The sequence below is a fragment of the Talaromyces amestolkiae genome, assembly GCF_001896365.1.
Source record: "Talaromyces amestolkiae strain CIB chromosome Unknown scaffold25.1, whole genome shotgun sequence".
In the NCBI taxonomy this organism is placed as follows: domain Eukaryota; kingdom Fungi; phylum Ascomycota; class Eurotiomycetes; order Eurotiales; family Trichocomaceae; genus Talaromyces; species Talaromyces amestolkiae.
The window spans coordinates 411,340-434,737 of NW_024468061.1; the positions used below are offsets into that span (position 1 = coordinate 411,340).

At 47.2% G+C, this 23,398-nt stretch overlaps 5 protein-coding genes across 5 annotated transcripts; 2 read left to right on the plus strand and 3 right to left on the minus strand.

Moving 5' to 3' along the window:
* Window positions 1-1,010: 1,010 nt before the first annotated feature.
* Window positions 1,011-9,608, minus strand: BHQ10_009624 (uncharacterized protein; the record flags this gene model as incomplete). Its single annotated transcript, XM_040882560.1, has 21 exons — window positions 1,011-2,635; window positions 2,691-2,926; window positions 2,986-3,113; window positions 3,321-3,797; window positions 3,855-4,090; window positions 4,157-5,095; window positions 6,125-6,353; window positions 6,441-6,558; window positions 6,612-6,696; window positions 6,760-7,034; window positions 7,624-8,175; window positions 8,223-8,253; window positions 8,304-8,340; window positions 8,390-8,432; window positions 8,487-8,658; window positions 8,712-8,820; window positions 8,874-9,052; window positions 9,100-9,191; window positions 9,246-9,418; window positions 9,488-9,513; window positions 9,569-9,608. 21 exons carry the CDS (start codon window positions 9,606-9,608, stop codon window positions 1,011-1,013), a joined length of 5,802 nt encoding a protein of 1,933 aa, XP_040738126.1.
* Window positions 9,609-11,225: 1,617 nt separating this feature from the next.
* BHQ10_009625 (uncharacterized protein) lies at window positions 11,226-12,524 on the minus strand (the record flags this gene model as incomplete). The annotated part of the gene is made up of 5 exons (XM_040882561.1): window positions 11,226-11,994; window positions 12,041-12,167; window positions 12,214-12,228; window positions 12,276-12,423; window positions 12,480-12,524. The coding sequence occupies 5 exons, from the start codon at window positions 12,522-12,524 to the stop codon at window positions 11,226-11,228; spliced, it is 1,104 nt and encodes a 367-aa protein (XP_040738127.1).
* Window positions 12,525-14,378: 1,854 nt separating this feature from the next.
* BHQ10_009626 (uncharacterized protein) lies at window positions 14,379-16,273 on the plus strand (the record flags this gene model as incomplete). The annotated part of the gene is made up of 6 exons (XM_040882562.1): window positions 14,379-14,557; window positions 14,616-14,765; window positions 14,814-15,008; window positions 15,065-15,537; window positions 15,602-15,955; window positions 16,050-16,273. The coding sequence occupies 6 exons, from the start codon at window positions 14,379-14,381 to the stop codon at window positions 16,271-16,273; spliced, it is 1,575 nt and encodes a 524-aa protein (XP_040738128.1).
* Window positions 16,274-16,437: 164 nt separating this feature from the next.
* BHQ10_009627 (uncharacterized protein) lies at window positions 16,438-19,059 on the minus strand (the record flags this gene model as incomplete). Its single annotated transcript, XM_040882563.1, has 1 exon — window positions 16,438-19,059. The coding sequence occupies one exon, from the start codon at window positions 19,057-19,059 to the stop codon at window positions 16,438-16,440; it is 2,622 nt and encodes an 873-aa protein (XP_040738129.1).
* A 792-nt stretch (window positions 19,060-19,851) lies between these two features.
* On the plus strand, window positions 19,852-22,362 carry BHQ10_009628 (uncharacterized protein; the record flags this gene model as incomplete). The annotated part of the gene is made up of 2 exons (XM_040882564.1): window positions 19,852-22,059; window positions 22,108-22,362. 2 exons carry the CDS (start codon window positions 19,852-19,854, stop codon window positions 22,360-22,362), a joined length of 2,463 nt encoding a protein of 820 aa, XP_040738130.1.
* Between the last annotated feature and the right edge of the window lie 1,036 nt (window positions 22,363-23,398).

The following is a 23,398-nucleotide window of genomic DNA, read 5'->3' on the forward strand; positions in this document are numbered from 1 at the left end:
TATCGTATTTAATATAGCAACAGATCCTAGATACCCGCGCAAAACGGACTCGATGTCGGTTCATCTCCATCTTTACCAAGATGGTCTCTACTGTGTGATGATAACTCTGCCTGTCATCGGCCTCGGATGAGTTGTGTTGTCCAAGATGGATACTCAGCCAGCCTCCGCAATGCTGATGACTCCCATCGAGGATTTTATTTCCGTGAGACTTTCAAAAATTTTCAGGACCCGTTCGTATTACCCCGCCAGCACGGAGTATTGCTCTGGCTAATCATAGGTGGCTTGCAGGGCTATTGGTAAATTACGCCTCCTTCAATGAGAAATCTATATTTACTTTGCAAGCTTTGATTAATTGTAGAAATCGGCCCTGCTCAGCTGGAAAGTTAAGCACATCTTTTTAGCGTAGTGGCGTTGCAAATATTAGTATTAACAAGATCACCATTATCGACGTAAGATGAACTCCTTCAAAAACTCATTCTACCACGTCCGAATAGGGAGGGATTGTTTCAGCTGATAATATAAACGCCATGCATTAATGCAGTGTCATTCTAGTGGTCGCAGGTCGATTGCGGTACAGTTCTCATAAGTTCCCACCTGGTTCCGCACACGGTTCAACTCCCAGTGGCGCTTTAGAGGAGCCACGTAGCTCTGTGGCTTTACCAACGATAGTTCGTGACAAGTTTTTAATCAGCGATCAGCCAGCCATTGGATCTGATATGTGGCGTTGCCCATGAGAAGCAGAACGATGCAAATAGAACCAGAATTCAAGGCAACCCCATAATGCTAAGCACATACTACCATACGCCGATCGACTAGAATTTATATTAGTCAAAGATCAATCCTAAGTTTGCTAGTACAATTAGGTATAAGATAGATTGATCCATCATGACAAACAGTCAATAAGCAAGTGAAGTGAAACCAATATAGAATGAGGATTAAGGTGGCGAAAATGTAAATAAAGACATGAAATATATCGATCCTTGTATGTTTTCAATATCCCTGCTGCTCTCTCACTGGCACTCCGCTTCGATCTTCTCCAGCTCATACATCCAGTAATCCAGCGTGCCCACTTCGTAAGGGTTGTCCACCACTTTGGGTGGTTCTGGTCTCGGCTCGTCCCATACTACCCCGATCTCTTCAGCCTTACGTCTCTCCTCATCTCCCAGGTTATCACCTTCCAGGCAGTGTAGGATTTCCCTCATCCGTCTTGTCCAGGTGCATTCCCAGAATTCAATGAGACCAGAAACCCCCTGATTGGGATCATGAAATCTTGCAATGAATTGTCGCTCGAAATCACACATCAATTGTTCTAGCAATTCTAGCTCATATGCGTGTTCATTTTCGAATTCCTCGGCATCTTGATCAGACTCAGACAAGGACTTATATTTAGAATTACAGCAGGTATGCGGAATTCCAAGTGCGGTGTAGGTCAAATATCGAAGAGCCGCAGTATGGTGTCTAAACTCGAAGTCGCTCCCAAAATGTTTGAGGAATACGGCAAAATGCCGAATCACTGCTGGTGGGAGCTCTGTGTGCTTTACGGCACTATTTTCTGCGACGCAGATACTTGGGAGAAACGAGTCACGGTAGTAATTTGACATACTCTTCAATAGGGATATGACCGGGGTGCAACCCTCGCCAGAGCATTTGCAATCGCAGGTATCGGCAAATTTAACTGACAGTGCTACAGCATTGAGTTCGTGGACCCAAGCTATGCGGGCGGCAAGTGAGAATGGTGATAGTTCGTTATCAAGTTCACAAGATTTACTGGATTGGAAGTCTTTACCAAGTCTCCAATAGGTATAGTTGGCCGTGAATGTGCTCATCGCTGAATTGAGCGACTTGAGTTGACAGGACATGGCTCCATGCTTTGCAAGCCAATGAAGATAAGGTAGGTCCTGACTCAATGTATGTTGACCATCAAAATTTGCCGCATCAGTGTTGCAGTTGCACCACGAATCAGTGTCGTGAAACCCGACCCGGAAGAATAATTCGGCATCATGGGGCGAGCAAAGTGCTTGGTAGACCGACAAAGATTTGGTTCTCGTAACAGAAAGGGCTCTGGGGATATAAACACCACGGTCTTGCAAGAGATGCGCGACTCGTGATGCACGAGAATCGAGAACACGGTCAAAGACTAGCCCCAGCTGCTCTACTTCCGTTGCTGGAAGATTACCCAGGGCGAGCATCTTCAATCTGTCTCTACGGTCTTTCATGTGACGTACGTATCTTCTTTTACATCGAATAGAGGCATTCCGAAATATGATTCGTAAGTTCTCCGGCACGGGCAGCGCGCAATCGGCGTTGAGGAGAATAACCGCGCACTCTGCACATCTGCAACGTCGACACATGCGGCGGGATCCGCGCTCTCGACAGCGTAGCCCACTCAGGAAGACCGCTGTTTCCAATACAGATTTCCCGTACTCATCATAACTATCGGTCTCATTGAGGATTCTGGTGTCCGCGGCTGTTACCAGAATCCGTAAGCATGATGGTTTGTCCGCAGCGAGATGCAGCGGAGTATGCCCAAAAAGGTCTCGCTCAGCGAGAGTGGCAGGATGGTTCCTTACCAGGTACTCGACGTGATCGGGGTTGTTGGATAGAATTGCTAAGCTTAGTGGACCACAGCCATATGCTAGCAATCATTTAACAGGCAACTCGCTCCATTTCAGAGTCAGCGCAATACGAACCTTCGGCGACCCTAGTCGAAAAGCTAAGGAAATGAAGTAGTGCCGCAGTGTCTTCTCTAATAATACGCTCTCCTGATTGTTCCCAGGTCACGGAATATGCTTCCGGAGATAGTTTTGTCAGGCATGCCACATTGGCCTCGATATTTGATTGTAGAATGGCTTCTGCAGCAGCGAAAATTCGTGGGTTGGAGACATTACCATACGTAGTATACGTAAACATACTGCTAAGTGGTGTGCTTCATGATAAGTCAGCTCAGTGAAATATGACCATTTTAAATTGAGACGGAGGACTCACTGGCCAGATAAATCAAAATCATTTGCTGGGGCCTTGTTCAGAAGCAAGTAATCAAGAAGCTCAAGCAGAGGGTCGGGCTTGGCTTGAGCCAGCAAATTCTGTTGATAATTCTCGGACGACATAATTACCTAAATTGTTGTATCAGTTTCTGGGACAATGTTCCATGTTCAATTGAAACTTACATATTTAGTTAAAAGATAGATCAGTGATCTATTTTCAGCGTCCACTGCTCGCGGGGATGCTTTTTTGGCTCGAAACAATGTCACGATCGAAGAAACTACCGATGAAACCAATATTTCCCATGATATTATATCTAAGCAATACTTAGTTGGTACCAATAGATTGAGCATCCTCCAAGCTGGTGCTGTTTCTTTGTCGACCATCGGAAAGTACGTGAATCCAGGGCTAAAGCTCCCGCCTCCTGCGCCCGACGTCACGGTGAATGAAATCTGGACTGCTAAATTCAGCAGATGTCGGAGCCCAGTGTATGTCAAACTGAACCTTCGTCTCTGGTCCTTGTCTCTTATTTTCTGTCTGGCTGAGCAACCAGGCAAATGCCACTCGGTGGTCATTTCAGAAGACATGGCCAGCGAGCCATGGACGATAGTCTTGCGTTGGAAGCGTCTTAGCGAGCGGCACATGCACGAGAATCTCCTACCAATATTCCTCGAAGTTGTATTGCCGAAATACTGATTGATCGCCGGTGTTATCTCACTTGATGCTGGTCTTTGCCGGACTTCGGTAGCGTCGCAGATATCTTTTAAAACTCCCGGCTTTCCAAGGAGTCGGCCAGTAATCACCGCAGGATTGGTCTAACGGTCGTATGATTAGTTTGCATGCATTGCAAGCCAGTGGACTGGGTTACTCACCTCCTGTTGACTTCCGCTGATGACTGGCTGATGCACAAGCTGGGATACGAGGGTCTCGAGCGTCTCGAAGCGTGCCTCAAACCCGGAAACAGTGTTTTGTATATCTTGGAGAGGGGTTTTCATGGCTGAGCTCTCGGAACGAAAGACTTGAAGGCTTGTAGAAACGCTGCGAGAAGATGCCTCATACATGGGCAATTTCGTTCTCACTGACTGCGATAGGTATTCGACAAGATATTCTAAGCAAAAGATCATGCAGAAAGCTTGTTAGTATGATCAATCCCTAATATGTTGCTGTCACTAACCTTCTCTGTCAACAGGTCTCCAATACTCCAAGAAGGCTTTGGCAGTTGAAGCTCCAGTCGCTGCAGCATAGTCTTGCCATGTTTTATTCTTGTGGCTGTCCGCATAGTCACATACACCTTTGATGATGATGCAGGAGATGTTATCCCACACTCCAGCTCCCTCCATCTCAAAACCGATGACCCTCTCTTTGCTGATAATTGTATCACGGTGTTCTCCGGATTTCATTACTGTGTCGGCAGTCGCAACCTTTCCAATGTGTATAGATGCCTTGCTTGTTTTATCTCGGCGACGACTTATGCGATTTTCATCGCAGCCAAGGCTGTCACAGTTCTTTTCAATCGCCTCCTCACAGATATCATCACGCAGATCATTTTCAATACAACAGCATCTAGTAGAAGCGTCATAATGCTTGTGATGATAAGAAGCCTCGAAGAGGATATCAGCAGACCCGGGATGATGCCATCGTGTGCCTTGTTGCTGAATTTTGCGAAGGTAGTGTAGCATTTCTTCTTGAAACTCGGCAAGCGCGCGACTTGTCGAAAGCGCAGCCAGGAGTGTCCGAATTTCTCGATCTGGTCTTCTCAGGGCGTCCGACTTTCGCTTAAAACCACCGGGGTATTGTCTCCCAAAATCGTATTCAACCAGAGCATTGCTAACAATGACATCGCCCAGGAAAATGTCTTGGTCAGTAGATAAATTTGGAGCCCCTCCACAGATACCAACAACCAAAGCAAGCTGGATTCCTGTGTAACTGACTCGAAGGCTTGAAGCAACGCTAGCAGCGCTTCCATTTCCCATTCCTGGCATATAGCATAGTACGACGTTATGTTTACCAATTTTTCCATTTATGTATGAATTCGCATCCCCACGTCGTTTGCCGTAAATCCTGCCAAACTTGTCGTAGGTCTCGTCGAAGAGAGCTTCAACAGCCTCTGCCTCTAATACAAGAGCGCAGATAATCGCGATCCTGAACTCGGTTCGGCTTTGTGGGCGCATTTTGAGCTGTTGTACATAGCGAGATTACTAGAGTTCGAATATTCAGGTAAAGCTTTTAGTGATCCAGGAGATGGCGGGGTAATCAACTGTTGTCATTCGCAAGGCTGTCGCGTTATCTGGTCACTGGCCAATACTATAAAGCTCTCGGGCATGCTCAGTGATCTAAAGCTGAGCAACACTAATGCTTTCATTGGGCTGGCACTTCCTACGAGATCACCACGAAACCGCGTCACCTGTACAAGTACCATATTCACGCTGTCAAATCTAAATCCATATACTTTGTCTCTCGATATCTTACCTGTCTGCTTGACCTCGTATTAACAACGGTAGTCAATAAACCTTACCCGCAGCCACAGGAAGGTAAGTTTGTGAAGAAATAAATTTACTGCCCTTCAACGAGGCATTTTGGCGGCGTGGTTATCGGTAAGATACTATATGACTCATTCTCCGATCAAGATACTAATTTTTATTAGCGATGCCCTGTTATGGTCCATAGAATTAAGTCAGGCATTTTCTTTGGGAGCGTGTCTGCGAATCACACAGGTGTCGAAGCGTTTCTTAGACCTCGAGATGTGGAACGTTGCCGAGACAGAGCGTAACCAATATACTAAATTTGAGACTGCATATTATTGTAGAGCCAACAGAAGGATGGACATCAGATGATACTCAGAGAGGAGAGTCAATTAGTAAGATGAACAGGAATTACACGATGTTCGACCCTGAAATGACATTATTATGTTGACAGAACTTGTCTGAAAAACATGCAGCTCCCAGCAGGAACGGAAAACGGATCAACAACCCTTGCTGTCTCGATACAAACAAAATGAGTGTCTTGTCTCGCTGTCGGATGTCTCATATGCTCATTCACTTGTGGTGCCCAAACAACTATGTTTCCAACACGTCGTCAGCTCTGAGAATCTCTTTGTGTCGCCAATTTGAGGGCTAGAGGAAATTTCATTCTACCAACTTACCTAGATCTGGCAGATTGGTTGCCAGAATATCGAAATGTGCCGTGACTTTGTTCAATTTGTCCTCCATGATCACATTCGTACGACCACTATTCTCTGGTGTCAACACCTCATCCACGCCTCCATGTACCTTAAAGGATAACACATAATCAGACTGGACGTGGCGACTGGCTTCAGACTCTATGGTAATATTAGAATCGCTTATTCCGTAAAGTCGTACGGTGTCTGGATTCTGATACTCGGGAGCAATTACTGTCAGTGGTGCTGAGTGCCTCGATCAAATTCAAGGATGGTCGGGAAGCAGATGCCCTCAACTCACCGAGACTCGAAAATAGTTATGGAACAACAACTTCGCATGCAAGTCACCGGAGACGTCTTTTGTATCTTTGTTCTTCACACATAGGTCTTGAATCAACCCCTGTTCTTGAAGTGAGACTCTAGAAAGATCAGTACTAGAGTCAGCATGCAGTCTCTCTTATCTCCTGCCTACCTGTACAAGATCTCCCAGTCCCCAGATTCTCTCAGCCAGGAGCCTCCTAAATCGGCGGGAACTTGAAACGGGCGTAGTCGTAACACTACACGAGAACGATGATCATGACTGATTTGACTTTCACCATTTTCTATAATGGGCCAGTCACAGTCATTATTGTCGTTATCATCAGCTGTGACCAAGTCCCATACACAATCCTTAGCGAATCCATGATGGGGAGTGTCTTTCATCCACCGAAGCATGTCCCGCTGATCTCCTTTTCCCACAATTCGTTCGTCTTGAATGTTGCCAAAAGTTGGAAACATCACTGGGATACCGCCATGGCGGTTATTGCTACCGCTAGGAGGCTTCGGCCAATCTGGATCTAGCCAGAGGATTTCACCGGCTCGTGGKGTATGGAGKGAAAGTATCGTCGCACCAAGCCTACAGCAAATTCAGGATAAGTTTTAAGGCCCGTTGAACACACTCGGGGCTAATTTTTGACTTATCTTGCTATCTTTGCGCTCGAGCCAGACGGATGTTCCAGATGAACTATGTCTCCAATTCCTGACTCACAAGTCATGGTGTCTTGTAATGGGGAGAATTTAGAAACAGCTTGCCGTTATTCTAGGCCTCTGCAGGTGTAACGCAAAACAGAATGGAATAAACACTCGAGGAAATGGGGGTTCCAAGTATTTGCTATATGTACATAGCTCGTCTCTACTTAAAGGTCATTCTTATGGTAACTCCACATTTCACGCCACGTTTTGCGTGGGAGACGTTTTTATATCGAAACGTACAATGCTTCACTGTCTAGGTATGTACGTATCGCAAGAAAGGCCACCATACAGATCGTTAACATACTATATACACCTAGATATTACTGGGTACAGCTTTGACACATACACACAAACACCGCCCAACAAAACTCCGTTGTACAAGTGACCATATAAACACATAATTCAACGCCGCCGTCTTAATCAAGGTTCGCAGGATCAATCATTGCATAGAAGGCTTCCACGCATAAGCCGACGCATGCCTCTCAACCCGATTTTGAGTATCCTGCGGCGTAAATGAGGGATATGAGTGCGCATCCTTCGACAAGGAAGATGACCCACTGCCTGCAGACATACCCAACTCTTCATCGACTTCGACGACAATATCCGTTTTGACAGTTACACCCACCCCGGTGCTGCGGCGAGCATCTCTTGACGATGGCATGCGCGCAACTGTGTCGATCGTATGCGACGGACCAGCTGCATCAGCGTTATGTTTGCCCTCATCATCTACCGTAGTCAGAAGATAGCTATCATCAAACAGCGAGTCAATCGTTTTATCCGGATCGACACTACCACCATCTCCAGTTCGGCTGCGGTTGAATCGCTTATTTCGTCGTTTCATTTCCAGGTCATGTTGGTTATCGCTGCCGCTGGTGTTCTCGTTTGAATTGTGTGGATTGTCGGAGCGAGAGCGACTCCAGGGGTAGCCGCCGTAGCGGCCATCGCGTCTCATGTCGATGAATGTGCGGAGGAAGAGTCGGATGACGGGGGCGCAGGTGGCGACTAGGATGCTGTAGTTTTCGATTCTGCGCTAGTTAGGAATGAGTGCGTGCTGTGGAGGTGGGAAACGTACTTGACCCAGAGAATGAAGGTGACAATGTTATCTGTGAAGGTCTATTAGAGATGATATAATCAAAAAATAGGATGTACGAACAAGTGAAATCAAGTCTATCGCCTAGTGATTGGAGAAGCTGTGTCATTGTCAGTCTATTTCCCGATCTTGCAAACTGGTATACATACATATGTCTTGACAATCGAAGCAACTCCAGAAAGAAGAAGGGGTCTGTCAAACAGTCAGTTAAATGCTTGTTTATATAGTTTCATGAAGTCGTCGTACCCAGAAAGAGTCAATGTCTGCCATATCCGACGGGACCGGACGTTAGGATTTATCTTGCTGAATTGTGCCCAAACCGAAACACCGGGATTTCGTTGTAAAGTCTGAATGAAGAATTGCCATAATTCAAAGGCTGAGATGCCGGCGAGGTACATGTCAATGATTGTGTTGAAGCCTAACTTTATAATCAGCAAAAGACTAAAGCATGCATGAAGCGATAATGCATACCTCCTTGGACATATCCGACAGTAGTTTGAACATGAGGCGACTGGCACTTGACCGACCCATCAGTCGGGAGAGGATCCCACATGTAATGGAAGTATTTTGTCCGATCGGCCTATTCATCAGTCAGAACAGTGCTTACCATCGACCAGTATCGTCTAGGCTTACAGCGTGATAGGGATTCGGTCCACATTGCACCACAATTTGAACAATTGTTATTGAGTTGACGACGATCTGAACAATCATGCAAATGATAATCGAAATGCGTAGTCTTCGGTTGCTATTGGCGAAACAGGAGAGCAGGAACCACATCATTCCTGTCCTCGATATCATGGCAGCAGCGACGGCTATATCGATTAGCTGTGCTCATCAACTCTGGGCATCGCGGACGTACCACAAGGTTGAGAAGCAAAGTCATATCTCAAAGCTTGCACTTTCTCTTGGGGTGACAGGTAGTAAAAGTGTCGTCCCAGGCCCCATTTATAACTGCATAAGACCAAATCAGTACAAATCCATGAAGAAGTATGAGACCAAAATTACCTATTTTGTATCAAAGTCATATGCAAGACATCCACGGTGTACCCAAAGAAGAAGAAGACATCTTCGAGTCCCCATACTCTGCCTGGGGCGGATACTTGAGGTAATGCCCATCGGACCCAGGTCTTTATTGCACATCTGAAGATTAGAACGACGCCGACAAAGCCGGTGAGGACCTGTGAAATTTAGTATACAAAAGTACAGACGGAAAAGAATAGGAGATATTTATTTTGGGATCGACGTACCCAGCAAGCGCTGACTATATCGGTACCTTTTGCCTAATTAGCATTTGACGTTCGAATCAAGTTGTGTAGCTCAAAGCTCACCTTCATTGAGATCTCCTTCTTCTGGGTGCGGAATCTCCATCTTGTTCAAAGTATGTATAAACAACCAAAAGTCTTGCAATCAAATACCTTCGCAAGTGCACGACAGACAGAAGAAATAACTCTTCTTTTCTAACCCAGCTCTGAGTGACAGCTTTTTTATTCTATTCCTTCTAGTGCATATCCAACCCCAAATCACGATCCATTCTCGGAATTTTAGAACCGAAGTAGAAAAGCAAACGCAAAGCCCTTAATCCGGACGACAGAGCCAGATCATAAAAGAATTGATTATAGCATTTGAGTTTCAAACTTTAAAGAAGCTTGGAGATCATTAAATCAGAGTCAGAAATACCAGAAAACTGGCACGAACATGTGGGACTCCCTTGGGGTTCGTCAAACGAGGAGGTATAAAGTGGTGAACTACGCGAGATATTGTGCTCGGGAAAGCGGGAGATGACCCTGTTGGTGGTGGTAAACGAGAAAACTGTGATGGGTCATTAAAGGGAAGGCCTTATGATGTGCATGGATAGGTACCTCAGGATCAAGGTACGTATTGCGTACTGCGTATGCATCTACATCATAAACTGGGTGGCTGCTGGCCTGCTAGGGGTTGGGCGGATGAATGGGTGGACCATGCTCCTGTCATTGCGACCAATTCCCCCGCCATAGACAGGCGTGTCTAGAAAAAGGAATGGATTCTGCTTGGTATGGATGAAAAAGAAGCGTTTGATATGCTACTCCGTGCGTTCATTGGCTAGGCGAGCGGTATACTTCGGAGAGGAATGCGTGTAGTGCGCTGTGTGGTCATAGCAAGGGTGAACTTCTTCATGCAAGGGATGCCGGACTCCGAAATGATTCTCGTTTGACTTGGTCAATAGTGTCGCGCTTGGCTCCGGTCGTCAGTCAGCTAAAGGTTGCTTGTGGTCACCAAAAGTCAATGGAATCTCTAGATACGACGCTTGTCACACGTATCCCTATGCAAGGTAGGCAAGATAGACGAGATCCGACCGCCCATAATCTTCCTAGGAAGCGAGAAAATATTGGATCTCTCGTCCAACAGGCAGTCGGTCAGGATTTCAAAAAGAACTTGATGTGGCGTTTCGGCAAACTTGTCTCCATTCCATAAAGCACTCTGCGAGTTGACCACAAATTAGCGCAAATCGCTCGTTTCGGTGCGACAGGGATATGGTGCATATGCATGATGAATTGCCAGAATAGTGTGTCTTCGGAAAAATAGAAGTACTGTATTATAAAGTCGGAGAGGAATACACAGGTCTCATTACGTCCTACCCAGCCCTACTTCTCTCTAATGTGACGAGGTAGAAATGTGATAGATGGCAGCGATCGAAGAGCCGTAGTACGGTTTTAACGGATCGCCCTTGCAGATTATCTATGAACTAGAATTAGCGCGTGATGAGGCGAAGCTAAACACACTATTTATGTATATCATTTTAGCTGCATCGAGTGAGGTGTTTGTGTTATATGGTACTAGTCGGAAATACCTGATCAGTGTTAGGTAATAGGGCTTGTCCCTCCCGCTACAACGACCAAAATACGCTGTATGTTTAATATTGTCCGACATTTCTAGTTCTAAGTTTTACTTATCCTGTGCATCACTGAGAATATAATCTAGTTACAATCATTATTCGATCTGATATTACTAAGAATACACCTTTCTCATCTCGATCAAACCCTCTCCTGCCTCTGGATATACCTCAAAAGTCACCCTCAACCCACACAACGATGCCAGTCTCTTCCACTCCGAGCTAGATCGCAATCTACCGCCATACAAAGTAATCATAGTTGCATGTATCTTGCCATAATTCTTGTTCTTCGTAAATTCATGAATCAGCAACCGCGAATACGGCGCCATTGCTCGCGACACCTTTTGCATCAATTCCAGGGCGTCGAGGTCCGGTAGATTGTGAAAGATGTGAGTTAACGAGTAGTTTAGTGCCCCTTTGACCGGTTGCGGAGCATCACTTGCGAAATTCCATTCCATCTGCGTGACTTCCGGTACACTGCCAATATCCGGATTGAATTCTTGAAGTACCAAAGCCGATTTTGAGAGCGTAGGATACTCCTCCTTGAGTTCGAGGAGCATTTCGCCTCGCCCGCCTCCGATATCAACACAGACAATCTCGCTTTCCGTTCCGGAAACTGCTCGATCCAGGTCATAACCAAATGACTTGACGCGCTCGGGCATTTTACCGAACTTCCCAAATTTGCCGACCATGAACTGGTTGAAGCTGTCCATTCGGCCTTGATGCGCCATGATAGAGTATGTGTGTTCTTTTGCAAGGTCTTCTTGACCGAGCAGTTTGTAGCCGTATTGAGTCGGGGTGTCGAGCGCTTTGAAGGGATATTCGAATTTCGTGTCGATTAATTTTCGCATTAGGAATGCGCCGGCAAACATTGGCTCAGTTGTGCTGGATACTTAGCTGATGTTTTTCTTGGAGATGTTAATATGCTTACAAGTGAAGAGCGCCATGTTGGGCTGATGGCATGCTAACCATGTGCCGGGTATAGTCGTTCGCTTCGAATAGGTCGCCCTGAACTAGATCAACGAGGCCTATTGACGATATGGCGTAGAGAACGTCATCTGTTATTGTCAGTACAATTCTCCATTGACGACAAGTAGCTCTTACGTGTCAATTGATAGCCTGTATCACGGTCAGTCAGAATCTACACAATTAGAGGCGTGACCTACAAAGCGGCGCTTGTTCCTTGTCTTCCTGACTCCTCTCCTCGTTCCGAGCATCAGTAATCTGTTTTGAAGTAGCTGGTCGCCCGATCTTGACCAGTGTCGAGAAAAGGTCAAAGTATACAGCGACGGGAATAAAGCTCAACGATGCCGTCTACAGATATAGGTCAGACTTTCTCTCGCTCAATCACCGAGCTACTCACTACTTACTACAGTAACCGTAGAGGCCAGAATCGCTCCAACTGGTGGTGACATCTTCAAGAGCTCTTCTCGCGTATGATTGATTCATTGGAAAAGTCAAATCAAGAATGTGGAACTTGGCCAATTTTATCTCATCCTGGCCACCATCCATCCAGTTTATTTTTGAATTCGGTATCAAAAAGAAAACAGCATGGCGACCATGCAACAGCGTGGCAGATTATCAGGCCTCGACCGCGTGTGATTATGGTACAGAATGCAAGGGATAAAAATGGCAGGAAACTTGGAATTAGGGCTAATTCCGTGCGTGTCTCTCGGACATTCCCCGGCATAAGCCAACCTGCCTTTAAGCCTTGTTATGTGTAATTCTTTAACCAGCCAAAAATAACACATGTATAATCCCTAGATTAAGCACATGGTCTAATTCCAGGAACTAATTTCGTAGCGTGTAATGTGTACTCTGTGCGTCGCATGGGTGAGCGATCCATTGCGTCGGATACACCGTATTGACAAAACAAACTATCGAATCAGTCAAAAGGAATGACATGAGATCCTAGCGTCGATCAAGGTGATGTGATACGTTCGATGCATTTGACTTTTCTCTTTTTTGCGTCCCCCTTTCAAAAACTACGTAACTACGTTCTCCTCTTTGTCAGATCTTGTTGGCACGGAAGATTTCTAGGTTTTGTTGTCGGAGTTACTTTTTTTAAAAGTACCTACGTACCTATGGTATCTCTGGATGGACGAGTTATTCACCGAGATGGGACAAACTACAAACCACCAAGTTGCTGTGATACCGTAGCAGTTCTATGATTTGCTCGATCCCCTGTACTTTTTTATGGATAAATTATTACCAGTTTGACATAGGTGGCCCACCCGACAGAGATAATGCGCCTAGGCCGTGGCCTGGGAGACCATTCTCCAGTCTATTTCCGAACCCCTTCTATCACCAATGTCCAGATCCGGAATTCTATTCCTGACTCGATCGCAAAGGGTCGGAGTAGTAGTAGCATCAAGTGCCGCGGAAATACGGTATCAAAGTGTGTTGCACGTCCAGCACACGCAAAGCGAGTGTACTACGCTGGATGATGTCAGATCACATTTCTGTCAGTCTTGCATATTCTGCGACTGGGTTGTTGCGTACGTAGTAGAATAGCATGTTATCATCTTGACCCACTAGCAAATAAACTGGTCGAGCAGCTAGTAAGTGCGAACCCCATGTCCTACGAACTCAGCCCTTCCGGATCGAGCCACTACGCACTCCGAAGCCCTAACACACTCTAAACACTCTTAGCTTTCCTCCCTATCACTTTTCCACCCCTTTCCTCAACTCTTTCGGCGTTAAATGTTTGGCTCACATCGAATACGACCATCTCAGATACGGCGATTAACCATACAGATAACAAAGTCAATTTCCACCCGTTCGTCTTTCCTACATGTTCTTTGTTCCTTTTGTTTCTTTCATCTCGAGTCGGAGTCGAGTGCCAATCACCGCAAATCGCTGCGTCGGGAGAATTATCCTTTTCTTATTTTCCACGCCATGTGGCTTTTAACCTGATTGCGACTGGATTTGATTTGCGAATCAGAGGACTCAGATCAAAGGTTCTTTCTTGGTTTATCTTTCTAGCCATGTGGGTTGTCGTGATATGACATGGGATAAATACTGGCCTGTTGTTATCCTCGAATTCGGTCCGAGAAGCCCATTCAAGGCGCAAGTTATAAGTCATTGCTGGTAAAGATTCTTTCTTTCGGCAACTTTTCTCTACTCAAGTCTCTTCTCTCGTTCATTTTCCACCGATTTTTATATTCATATGTATATATTGACATCTCTGCCTTGAGTCTGTATATACACTCTGTATCTCTACTTTCCATCTTTTTTTGCACCTCCAACACTTGACTACTGATCACGAAATGACAACCAAGCCAACAACCTCCACCAAAGCTAGAGAGGACTTTCTAGCTCCTCTCGATTACCAGGCTGCCTTTATAAAATCTTCGATATCCGATATGGCGAATCCGCGGAATTGGAGCGTCGCGAAGAAGCGGTTGTTGTTTGCGGCACTGATGTCTAGTTCGCTACTTGCCGATGGGTATGACCTTCCCTCTCCATCTTTCATTGTTTGATGATGAGGACTGACGGATTTGTAGAGCAATGACTTGGGGCGCAACGTTGATTGTGACCCAGGCCGAGAATTGGGGTGTTAGTATCAACTATTCCGCGACGAGTATGAATTATGGGATTCTACTTCAGGGTTTTGGGGGAATATTTGCTGTTCCGTTTATCGAGGCTTATGGAAGGTATATCCTCTTTTCACTTTACTTCAGGTCTCGAAGGCTGATTATTAGACTCCCCGTCTGGTTCTGGACTCAGGTCGTTACCATGTTCATGGTCCTCGGCGCTACATTCTCAACTTCCTACCCCGTCTTCACCACTTTCCGGTCTCTTCAGGGTCTCTTCGGCACTGTGCCGCAAGTCGTCGGACTGTCTATCATTCACGACATGTACGATCCAAAGGATTGGCCGCAGATGATCAATATCTGGTACGTCCTTCCAAATTTCTGCAACCGGTATTCAATCCACTAAAAAAAACATACAGGGCAACGACGTTCCTCGTCGGACCTTTTCTAGGGCCCGCAATAGCAGGTTATTTACTCGTCGCAAGCCAGTATCGCTGGATTGTGTCGTTCGGTGTCTTGACTGCTCTTTATGGCCTGTCAACTGTATTGATTATGTTCTGCGGTTACGAGACTTACTACTACCAAGACAACGAAACCTCTCATCACAATAATAAATATTCAACGATGAACAGGGTATACTCCTTCATTGGTCTGAACAACAACAACACCCACCTCGACAAACGCTCCACCTTGGTCTCCGAATCGAGTACATTGCTGAAACTGGTATTCAGACTTCCGCTTTTGCTAACAGGCATATCGACGATGATCAATTTCTGCTGGCCCATCGGAATCACGGCGACGGTAGAGACGTTTTTGCATTCGCCGCCGTATCTGTTTGATGAGATTCAGGCGGCGTCTATGCGGTTTGCAGGTGTTATTGGCGCTGTTAGTGGTTCGTCACTCATGCCTAACTACCTAGGTATTTGGATAATGCTAACGTTAGTGGGATGGTATAGGATATGTAGTCGGCTACTTCTTCAACGAATGGATCTACAGACACTACCAATCCAAGAACAACATGGCCCTCGGAAACAAAACCAGCACAAACGACGAACTGGGCAGAATAGCCTCCGAAAACAGCAGTCTCCAAGTCGCCGATGCGCTCGTCTCTTTCTCTACTCATCATGATGGCGGTGAGCAACACCAAATGACATCGTCGGCATCACCAGGGTGGAGACCAGAGTACAGACTCCACGGCGTCTGGATCCCCGTCGCCAGTTTGGCAGCTGGTCTAGTCACGTACGGGCTGACCTTGAACTTTGAGAAATCCTGGCTGGGACTTGCGTTTGGTTGGGTTATGGTTAATTTGGGTATGGTTGGTAGTACAGTGTCCGTCCCCTTTCTCGTGACCAACTCCTCGTGTATCCGTACTAATGTACCTTGTGTAATATAGGGCAATAACAGCATACGTCCTCGAGAAATACCCCTCGCACTCCACCACCGTAAGCGCAATACTCAACATGTGGCGCACCTGCGGCGGGKTTTCGGTGGGCTATTTCCAGGCTAGTTGGATTGCGCGCAATGGGGTGGGCGTTGTGTTTGGAGTTCAGGCGGCTGTTGTGGTGGCTGGGGCTATAGTGTTTGTTGTGCCTGTTTTTGTGTTTTCGAGAAGGAACGGGTGGGCTTGAGATACTCTACCTATCTATGCCTTCATCAAGGGGTGGTTTGAAGGTCCTGTGAGGGTAGTTGCGCTGAGCGTCGATTGTATAAAAGTGATTACTATAAGCTGAACGAATCTACGATGTCTGATTTAAATTAAATGGAAACACGATATTGCTCTCATTGGGTATCACTAACTCCGATCATTCTTCTGACCAACCTGAAAAGTCTCTGGAAAGAATCCTGGCGGCGGCCAAATATCTGCAATCGACATGGCAGTCGGCAGGACCAGAGGCCGTGATCCAACCAGTCGGTCTGGATCGTGGCAAAATGCTTGGAATGTGTTGTCATCCATGAATCCAAACTCTCGAAGCCCTTCTTGTCGGCTGTTGGCCCAATCCGTCGTGTCTATATATGCTAGATCTTTGAATATAGAGTCCAGATCGTTAGGGGACGAGGAAGCTTCGTCGGTCATGTAGGATCTACCGGCTTGCTGGCCGATGAAGCCTCCAGAGGTGAGGTTGTGTTGTGATAGAATGGCCGAGTCGGGAGTCGAGCCGGCCTGGGGTTGTTGTTGCTGTTGTTGACTGAGAAGTTGGCCCATGTTGGAATCTGCATTTGATGGCGGCTTATGCCCTCCCATCAGCTTATCCAGAATATGAGCGGCTGTTTGTTCTTGGTTGCCGCTGTCCATTCCAGATGGTATACGCATGCCATTCGTACTGGACTCTGGTGTTGATCTATACATTTCCACCTGTAGGGGGAACTGTTTGGGCACGTTGGGGCTGAATCCCGAGGATTGGACGACGGGAGCACGGTTTCCGTTGTCCATGATAGTATGGTTCCCCTTTGATCCGTGAGAATCGTAATGTCCGCTAGTGTCTAATCCAGTCGAAGTTTTAGGTACGGTATAAGACTCTGGTGGATGGTATAGAAGAGAGCCGATTGTCTCGCTGAGCGTCCGAAACACAGGCCACGGCGAAGACACTTCATTCAGCTTCTGAGAAAATATTGTTATCCATTTCGACACTGGAAACCCTGATGGCTCTAGTTTCGACCGCACCGACGAGACAGACTCAAGGATTGATCGCAAGGGAAATTCAAGTAGCGGCGGGATTCCACACGCTTGAAAGTTCTCGACATGATGCGACAATACGTCCAACGTTCGATAAAGAATCTTTTCGATTCCATCAACGGCAGTATGATTGGCACCCTGTATATAATGGCCTTGACTTAGTTGTCTTGTGTAGAGGAAAAGCAATGTAGCTGTATATGTTAGATGGAAGTAACTCTGATGAAGTAGCAAAGGTGACCGATTCTGAGCTTCGTCACTTTCAGGATTGATTAAACGGCAATTTGCAGGAAGCCGGTCATCAAGTGACTTCAAGTCAAGGAGAATCTTCTGTATAAACACATGAGCGTTTGTTGCTTGTGGGAAATCCCACGCAATCTTGTTCAAAACGCCAGTAAGCTCGAATAATCGATTAAAACAGCTCAGAGCCAGTAGAGGGCCGCGTTGGGGCGCATTCCTGCTCTCGAAAGCTGCACGTGAAGGCAACACGTCGACCCAGGAGTTCCACTCCTCGAGACCATCTTCATCGAGTCTTCCTTTTGCATCCGAATCGTTTGACCGTAGACAAGGCGATCGGGAGAGCCGCACCGAAAGGATCGAGTCTATGACAAAGCATCCCATATAAACTGCTTTCCTTTGGCGTGTTTCATCCGACCTGCGGGAATCCAAAGGCTTAGCCAACTCCATTGCTTCTGCCATACGTGCAGCTTGGCCACTCAGCAGCCATGCTGCTGTCCAATCTTCAAATCCAACGTTGACTAGAGTCAGTAGCAACAAAGCCTGTACGTGTCCAAGGTCGAAGCGCTCTTTCTCTGATGGAATCAAACTCCGCGCTATGTGATAGTACTCCCTGGACTGAGCAAGTGGATCGTGTATAAACGCATCATGTGTGTTTAAACCAGAATGCTCCTTCCCAGTTGTGTAGCTTAGAATTGCCCATAGAGCGGCGTGATCTCCTGAACTTGTCGAGGTATTGCCCGAATTCGCGCCGTTGGCGTACATGTAGGATGCACGGAGCATGTTGTGTTTTGGAATGACTGGAAACCACGGGTGAGTCTGCGAGAAGTATGTTTCGACCAGCCCGGAAGTGTGCGCTGGAAGTGGTAGATTCTGACTAGCATTCAGCTTTCCAGGTGTAATTGGTAAATTGATATCTGTGGTTGATAATAATCTGGGTTTCTTTGTAGCTGGAGATGACGATGGATCGACAACTTTAGGACCTGCGACTGCAGTAGCAAGATTTTGACCACGGCCGACTCGGAATCCCCATTGACTAGATGCACTCAAATACGACCCGTCGTCTTCTTCCTCTCGTGGTCGCTTTACTGGCGACTGTGTGTCTAAATCTCCCGGTGACAACATCTTTTCCAGTGCACCCCAAAGCCGACTGCTCTTCCATACTTCATGTAGACTCTCCGAGGAAGCTTCATCCGTCCATAGCTGCATCAGCCGGTCTCTCCTTCCCCTAGATCGATCCGTTGCACCCAGCAATGTCAACATGGTGTCCTCGAACCCTTCAATATTGCATATCGACAGCGCCCACAACTTCTCCAACCCCCGCACGTATCCCTCGGGCAACCCACGCTTTCTCGCATTCGGATCGTAGGAGCACGTCTGGCCGGTGGCCTGGCAGGCTGAACATGTTGGACGCGCACCGTCGCATTTATCTTTTTTGGTGCGACAGCGATCGCAGGCACGCGAGACCCGTTTGCGGCGCGGGCCTTTAGTGTCGCCCTCATCCATGGATTACTGTCTATTGTACATGGCAATCCAAGAAGCTCCAATCAATAACAACGCAGTGTGTATATCGTGATCCGGCACAGTCGTATGTGATGACGAGGATTGTTGACGGTCGAGAGGTCCAACGGTCCAACACCTGCGAATCGATCGCGGTCCGACAGTCCCGATGTCGAATGTATAACCGAAGAATCGGAATGTGTTTGATAACGTTTGAGTAGTAGAAAGCGAGGAAGTAGTGCAAGTTGTTGGAAGAGATACTTCAATGTAGAGGGATATCGATAATCAATCTAATCAAGCGTGAAGATTGGCGAGGAAGGAGCGCTCCGACACCCCGAGTGCCGCCACTCATTCTCCACTCTCATACTGGATTACCGTACATACTATCACAACTACATTCTCTCTACACTTAGAACATACATTGCGGTAAACAAATCATATCCTTGAATCAATGCTTGCCAGTTACTGAGCTACAGTGAATGATTTGATCCTCGGCAATGTGTTTCTCCGGCGAGGGTAAGGATAGAGCGACATCACATGACTCGGGCTGATAATGAACGCTGATTGGCCGAGACACCCCCCCGCGTTTACTGATTGCATCTGATGTCCTTGGAGAAAGAACTCATCCGACTCAAATCTTCTGTCTGCGCCCTTTTCTCTCAATGTCAACTCTTTATACTGACAGACCAGTGCTTACAAATGCCGCTCGCGCCCTCTGTAAGTCTGCGACATAAATTGCGACATACCTGCCCTTATCGCTAGTCAAGATAAGAATGCAACACCAACGACGATAAATTAATGTCTCCCATGGTTCCCGCAAGAAACTCCCCCCGAAAAACGCATGTGCTAAGCACTCCGGTCTCGAAGCGCAACTTCTCTCCCGACGCGTCTCTCGTACTGGTGGGCATCCGAGGCTCCGGGAAACGATCGCTCGGGTTCATTGCGGCCGCCGCACTCAATCGTCGGTTTATAACGGAAGACTACTACTTCAAAGAAGTAACCGGTCTTACTCGACATGAGTTCCTGCTCAAATTTGGTAGCCATGAGTTCCAGCGTCGCGATGTCGAGGTTCTCAAGATGATGCTCGATAACCACCGGACGCATTGTGTGATAGAGTGTGGACTGGGCAGTTTGACGCGCATTATCCAGGAACATCTCCGCCGGTATGCGCTGACGAATCCTGTAGTATATTTGCTGCGGGATATGGATCAGATTCAGAGGCTGCTACAGCTACAAGACTTTTCGGTTAAGCGGCTAGGAAATGGGGATCCGTATCATCGGACATGCACGAATTTTGAGTATTATAATCTGGAGGAGCGGGTTCCAGTCGACTTATCACTGGAGGAAGGAACTCCGGATCGTCGGTCGGTCAACTACTCGTTCAAGTTGAAAGATGCCAAAGAGGATTTTACACAATTCGTGCGATTCATTACAGGAGCTACGACTACAGATCCGGGCTTGGATTCGCCGTTTGTGTTGTTAGAAACGCCGCCGGAAAGCCGATCACATACACACGCCGTGTTACTGCGGCTGTCTGCTTTACAGAACAACGCTGTTGACCTTGCAAAGTTGGAGTCTGGAGGTGACGCTATCGAACTATGTATAGACATGTGGAATCCAGACGCCGTGAGCGCGGTGGCTAAACATGTTGCTGTGCTGCGTAGGATTGCGAAATTGCCAATCATATATTCCATCGATGCTGAGACATTGGACATTGATGTACATACATCAGACGGCGTCAAAAATGGCGACCTGTACTTTCAGATTCTGGAATATGGTCTCCGACTTGGTGTTGAGTACCTCACTATACATTTAGACAAAGACCATACACGCTTGGCCCAGCTTGTACAAAGCCGGGGTATGACAAAAATCATTGGACATTTCACAATGGACGTCTCGTCGGGTATATCCTGGGAGGACGAAGCGTGTTTATCTATTTACCTTGAAGCAGAAAGATTAGGCTGTCAACTTGTTCGCATTGTCCGACCGGCCACTACAAGAGAAGAGAATGATTCTGTTCGGAAGTTTGTTGACCGTGTCAAAGCTTTATCAGGCACTCATCCACCGATAATTGCGTTTAATATTGGACCCATTGGACGGAGCTCACAGGTCTTCAATAGCAACCTGACTTCTGTGACACATCCTGCTATACCGCCTAGCGCACTGAAAGCAAACGACCCACAAATAACATCACAAGACGCCATTCGTGCGCTAGTTCAGAGCTACATGCTCGATCCTTTGAAATTTTATATTCTTGGTGCTAGCGTGGCTTACAGTATCTCGCCTGTAATGCACAACGCCGCATATGCAAGTTGTGGGCTATCTCATGTCTACCGCATACCAGATGCACCGTCTCTCGCTCTACTAGACGAATGGCGACACGACCCCCATTTCGGGGGCTCTAGTGTGGTCCAGCCATGGCGAGTTCATGTTGCAGGCCAACTTAAATATAAAAGTCGCCACGCCGAGGCCATTGGCGCAATCAACACAGTCATGCCGTTGAGAGCAAGCGCAGATGGAAATATCTACCCGCTCTCGGAACAAGCCAGACGCCGCAACGAGGCGGGCCACATTGCCGCATGGTGGGGAGAAAACACCGACTGGATTAGTATAATGGTGTGTTTACAGCGCAATTTATCTCCTCGAAACGCAATCAGTCCTGTCAGGACTACGGGACTTGTGATTGGAGCAGGCGGTATGGCCCGAGCGGCGATATATGCCATGTTGCAACTGGGATGTCGAAAGATATTCATTCTCAATCGGACGTTGTCCAGGGCGGAGGAAGTGGCGAGACATTTCAATTCGTGGGTTGCGTCGTCGCATACGGATTCTGATGCGGCGGTCCGCGTGTTGCGTTCGGCGGATGAGCCGTGGCCGTCTGAGCTAGCCTTTCCATCGATGATTGTCTCATGTGTGCCGGAGAATAGGATACAGGGCCAACCGCCTGCCAATTTTGTCATGCCACTGCAGTGGCTGGGCAGTCCATCTGGCGGTGTTGTCGTTGAGGTATTTCATCCTCCCTTGCATACATAATCAAATGCTAATGATAGTCAGCTCGCGTACAATTCCCTCGACACACCTCTGGTTCGCCAACTCCGCCGCTACAGAGAAGAAACCGATACACCCTGGGTCCTGATCGACGGTCTCGAGGTCGTCGCCGAACAAGGCTTTGCGCAGTGGGAACTCATGACGGGTCGCAAGGCGCCGCGACGATTGATGATGACTGAGGTACTGCGGAATTACATGGGCGAGAATGGGCGGCTGGATGAGAAGACTATTCGGGCGCGGCTGGATGCATTTTCGGGTTGACGATGCATATAGACGGAGTTATAATTACTATAGTATACAAAGAAAACAGTATACACTCTAATTAAATTGCGGAGTAGTAGTTTGATCGAAATTGAATGAGTGGGCCGAACGATTGGCCGAGGATCCGCGTGTGCCTGAGGCTAAAGACGGCCCGCGGTGGCTTGCCTTCTTAGTTAAGTTAGTTAATCTTTGAGACTGACAACATCTCTTCTTCACTTCCTGACCAAATACTCTTGCTGTCCTGATCAGCATCGCAGCACAAAAAGACGTATCGACAATGCACATTCCCAACACGAATACGAGTCACTTCGATACAACAGCCTCAACACTCAAGAAACGGAAGAGAGATGTCGTTGGCGGGCCATGGACGCAAGAAGACAATAATCTACAGGGGTGAGTGAGCCCTCTTTCTTTCACTTTTATTCAGTACTAATGCAGAGACGTGATAGGAATCTACAATGCCAATTCGAAATCCAAGATATAGACATGCTCGCACCCGCGACAATCTCAACATCCATTTCGCAGCGTCAATGGCTTCACTTGCAATCCGCGCCGAGTAATATAACAGCAACGGGGCCAGCAGCCGCAGGTGGAGACATGGTAAAGAAACGACGAATCCTCCAACCTCATTCACATAACCAACAACATCTTCGACCTCACTCTGGGATTTCAATTACTCCAGCTGAAGTTCCCCATTCAAGAAAAGCGCCCCCACCAACACTGATGATCCCCTTTTTTGATCGCCGGCACGATACTGAGATCTCGACTTCATCTCTATCGGTAGCTGATCCGTATGATGACGACGCTATTTCGCCGCGGACGATGCCTTCTGACACCATTGCCAGTACGAACATGAACTCGAAGCTGGTCCTTCGACCGTGCCACGTGTGTCATCGCAAACCATCTACAAAGATCATGCTGGACGCATACGCGGATTGCGAACTGTGCGGGCAACGCGCGTGTTATATCTGTTTACGGGAATGTAATGCTGTAAACTGTGCTCAGCGCCAACAGACGACGAGTGGAGTGGAGTGCT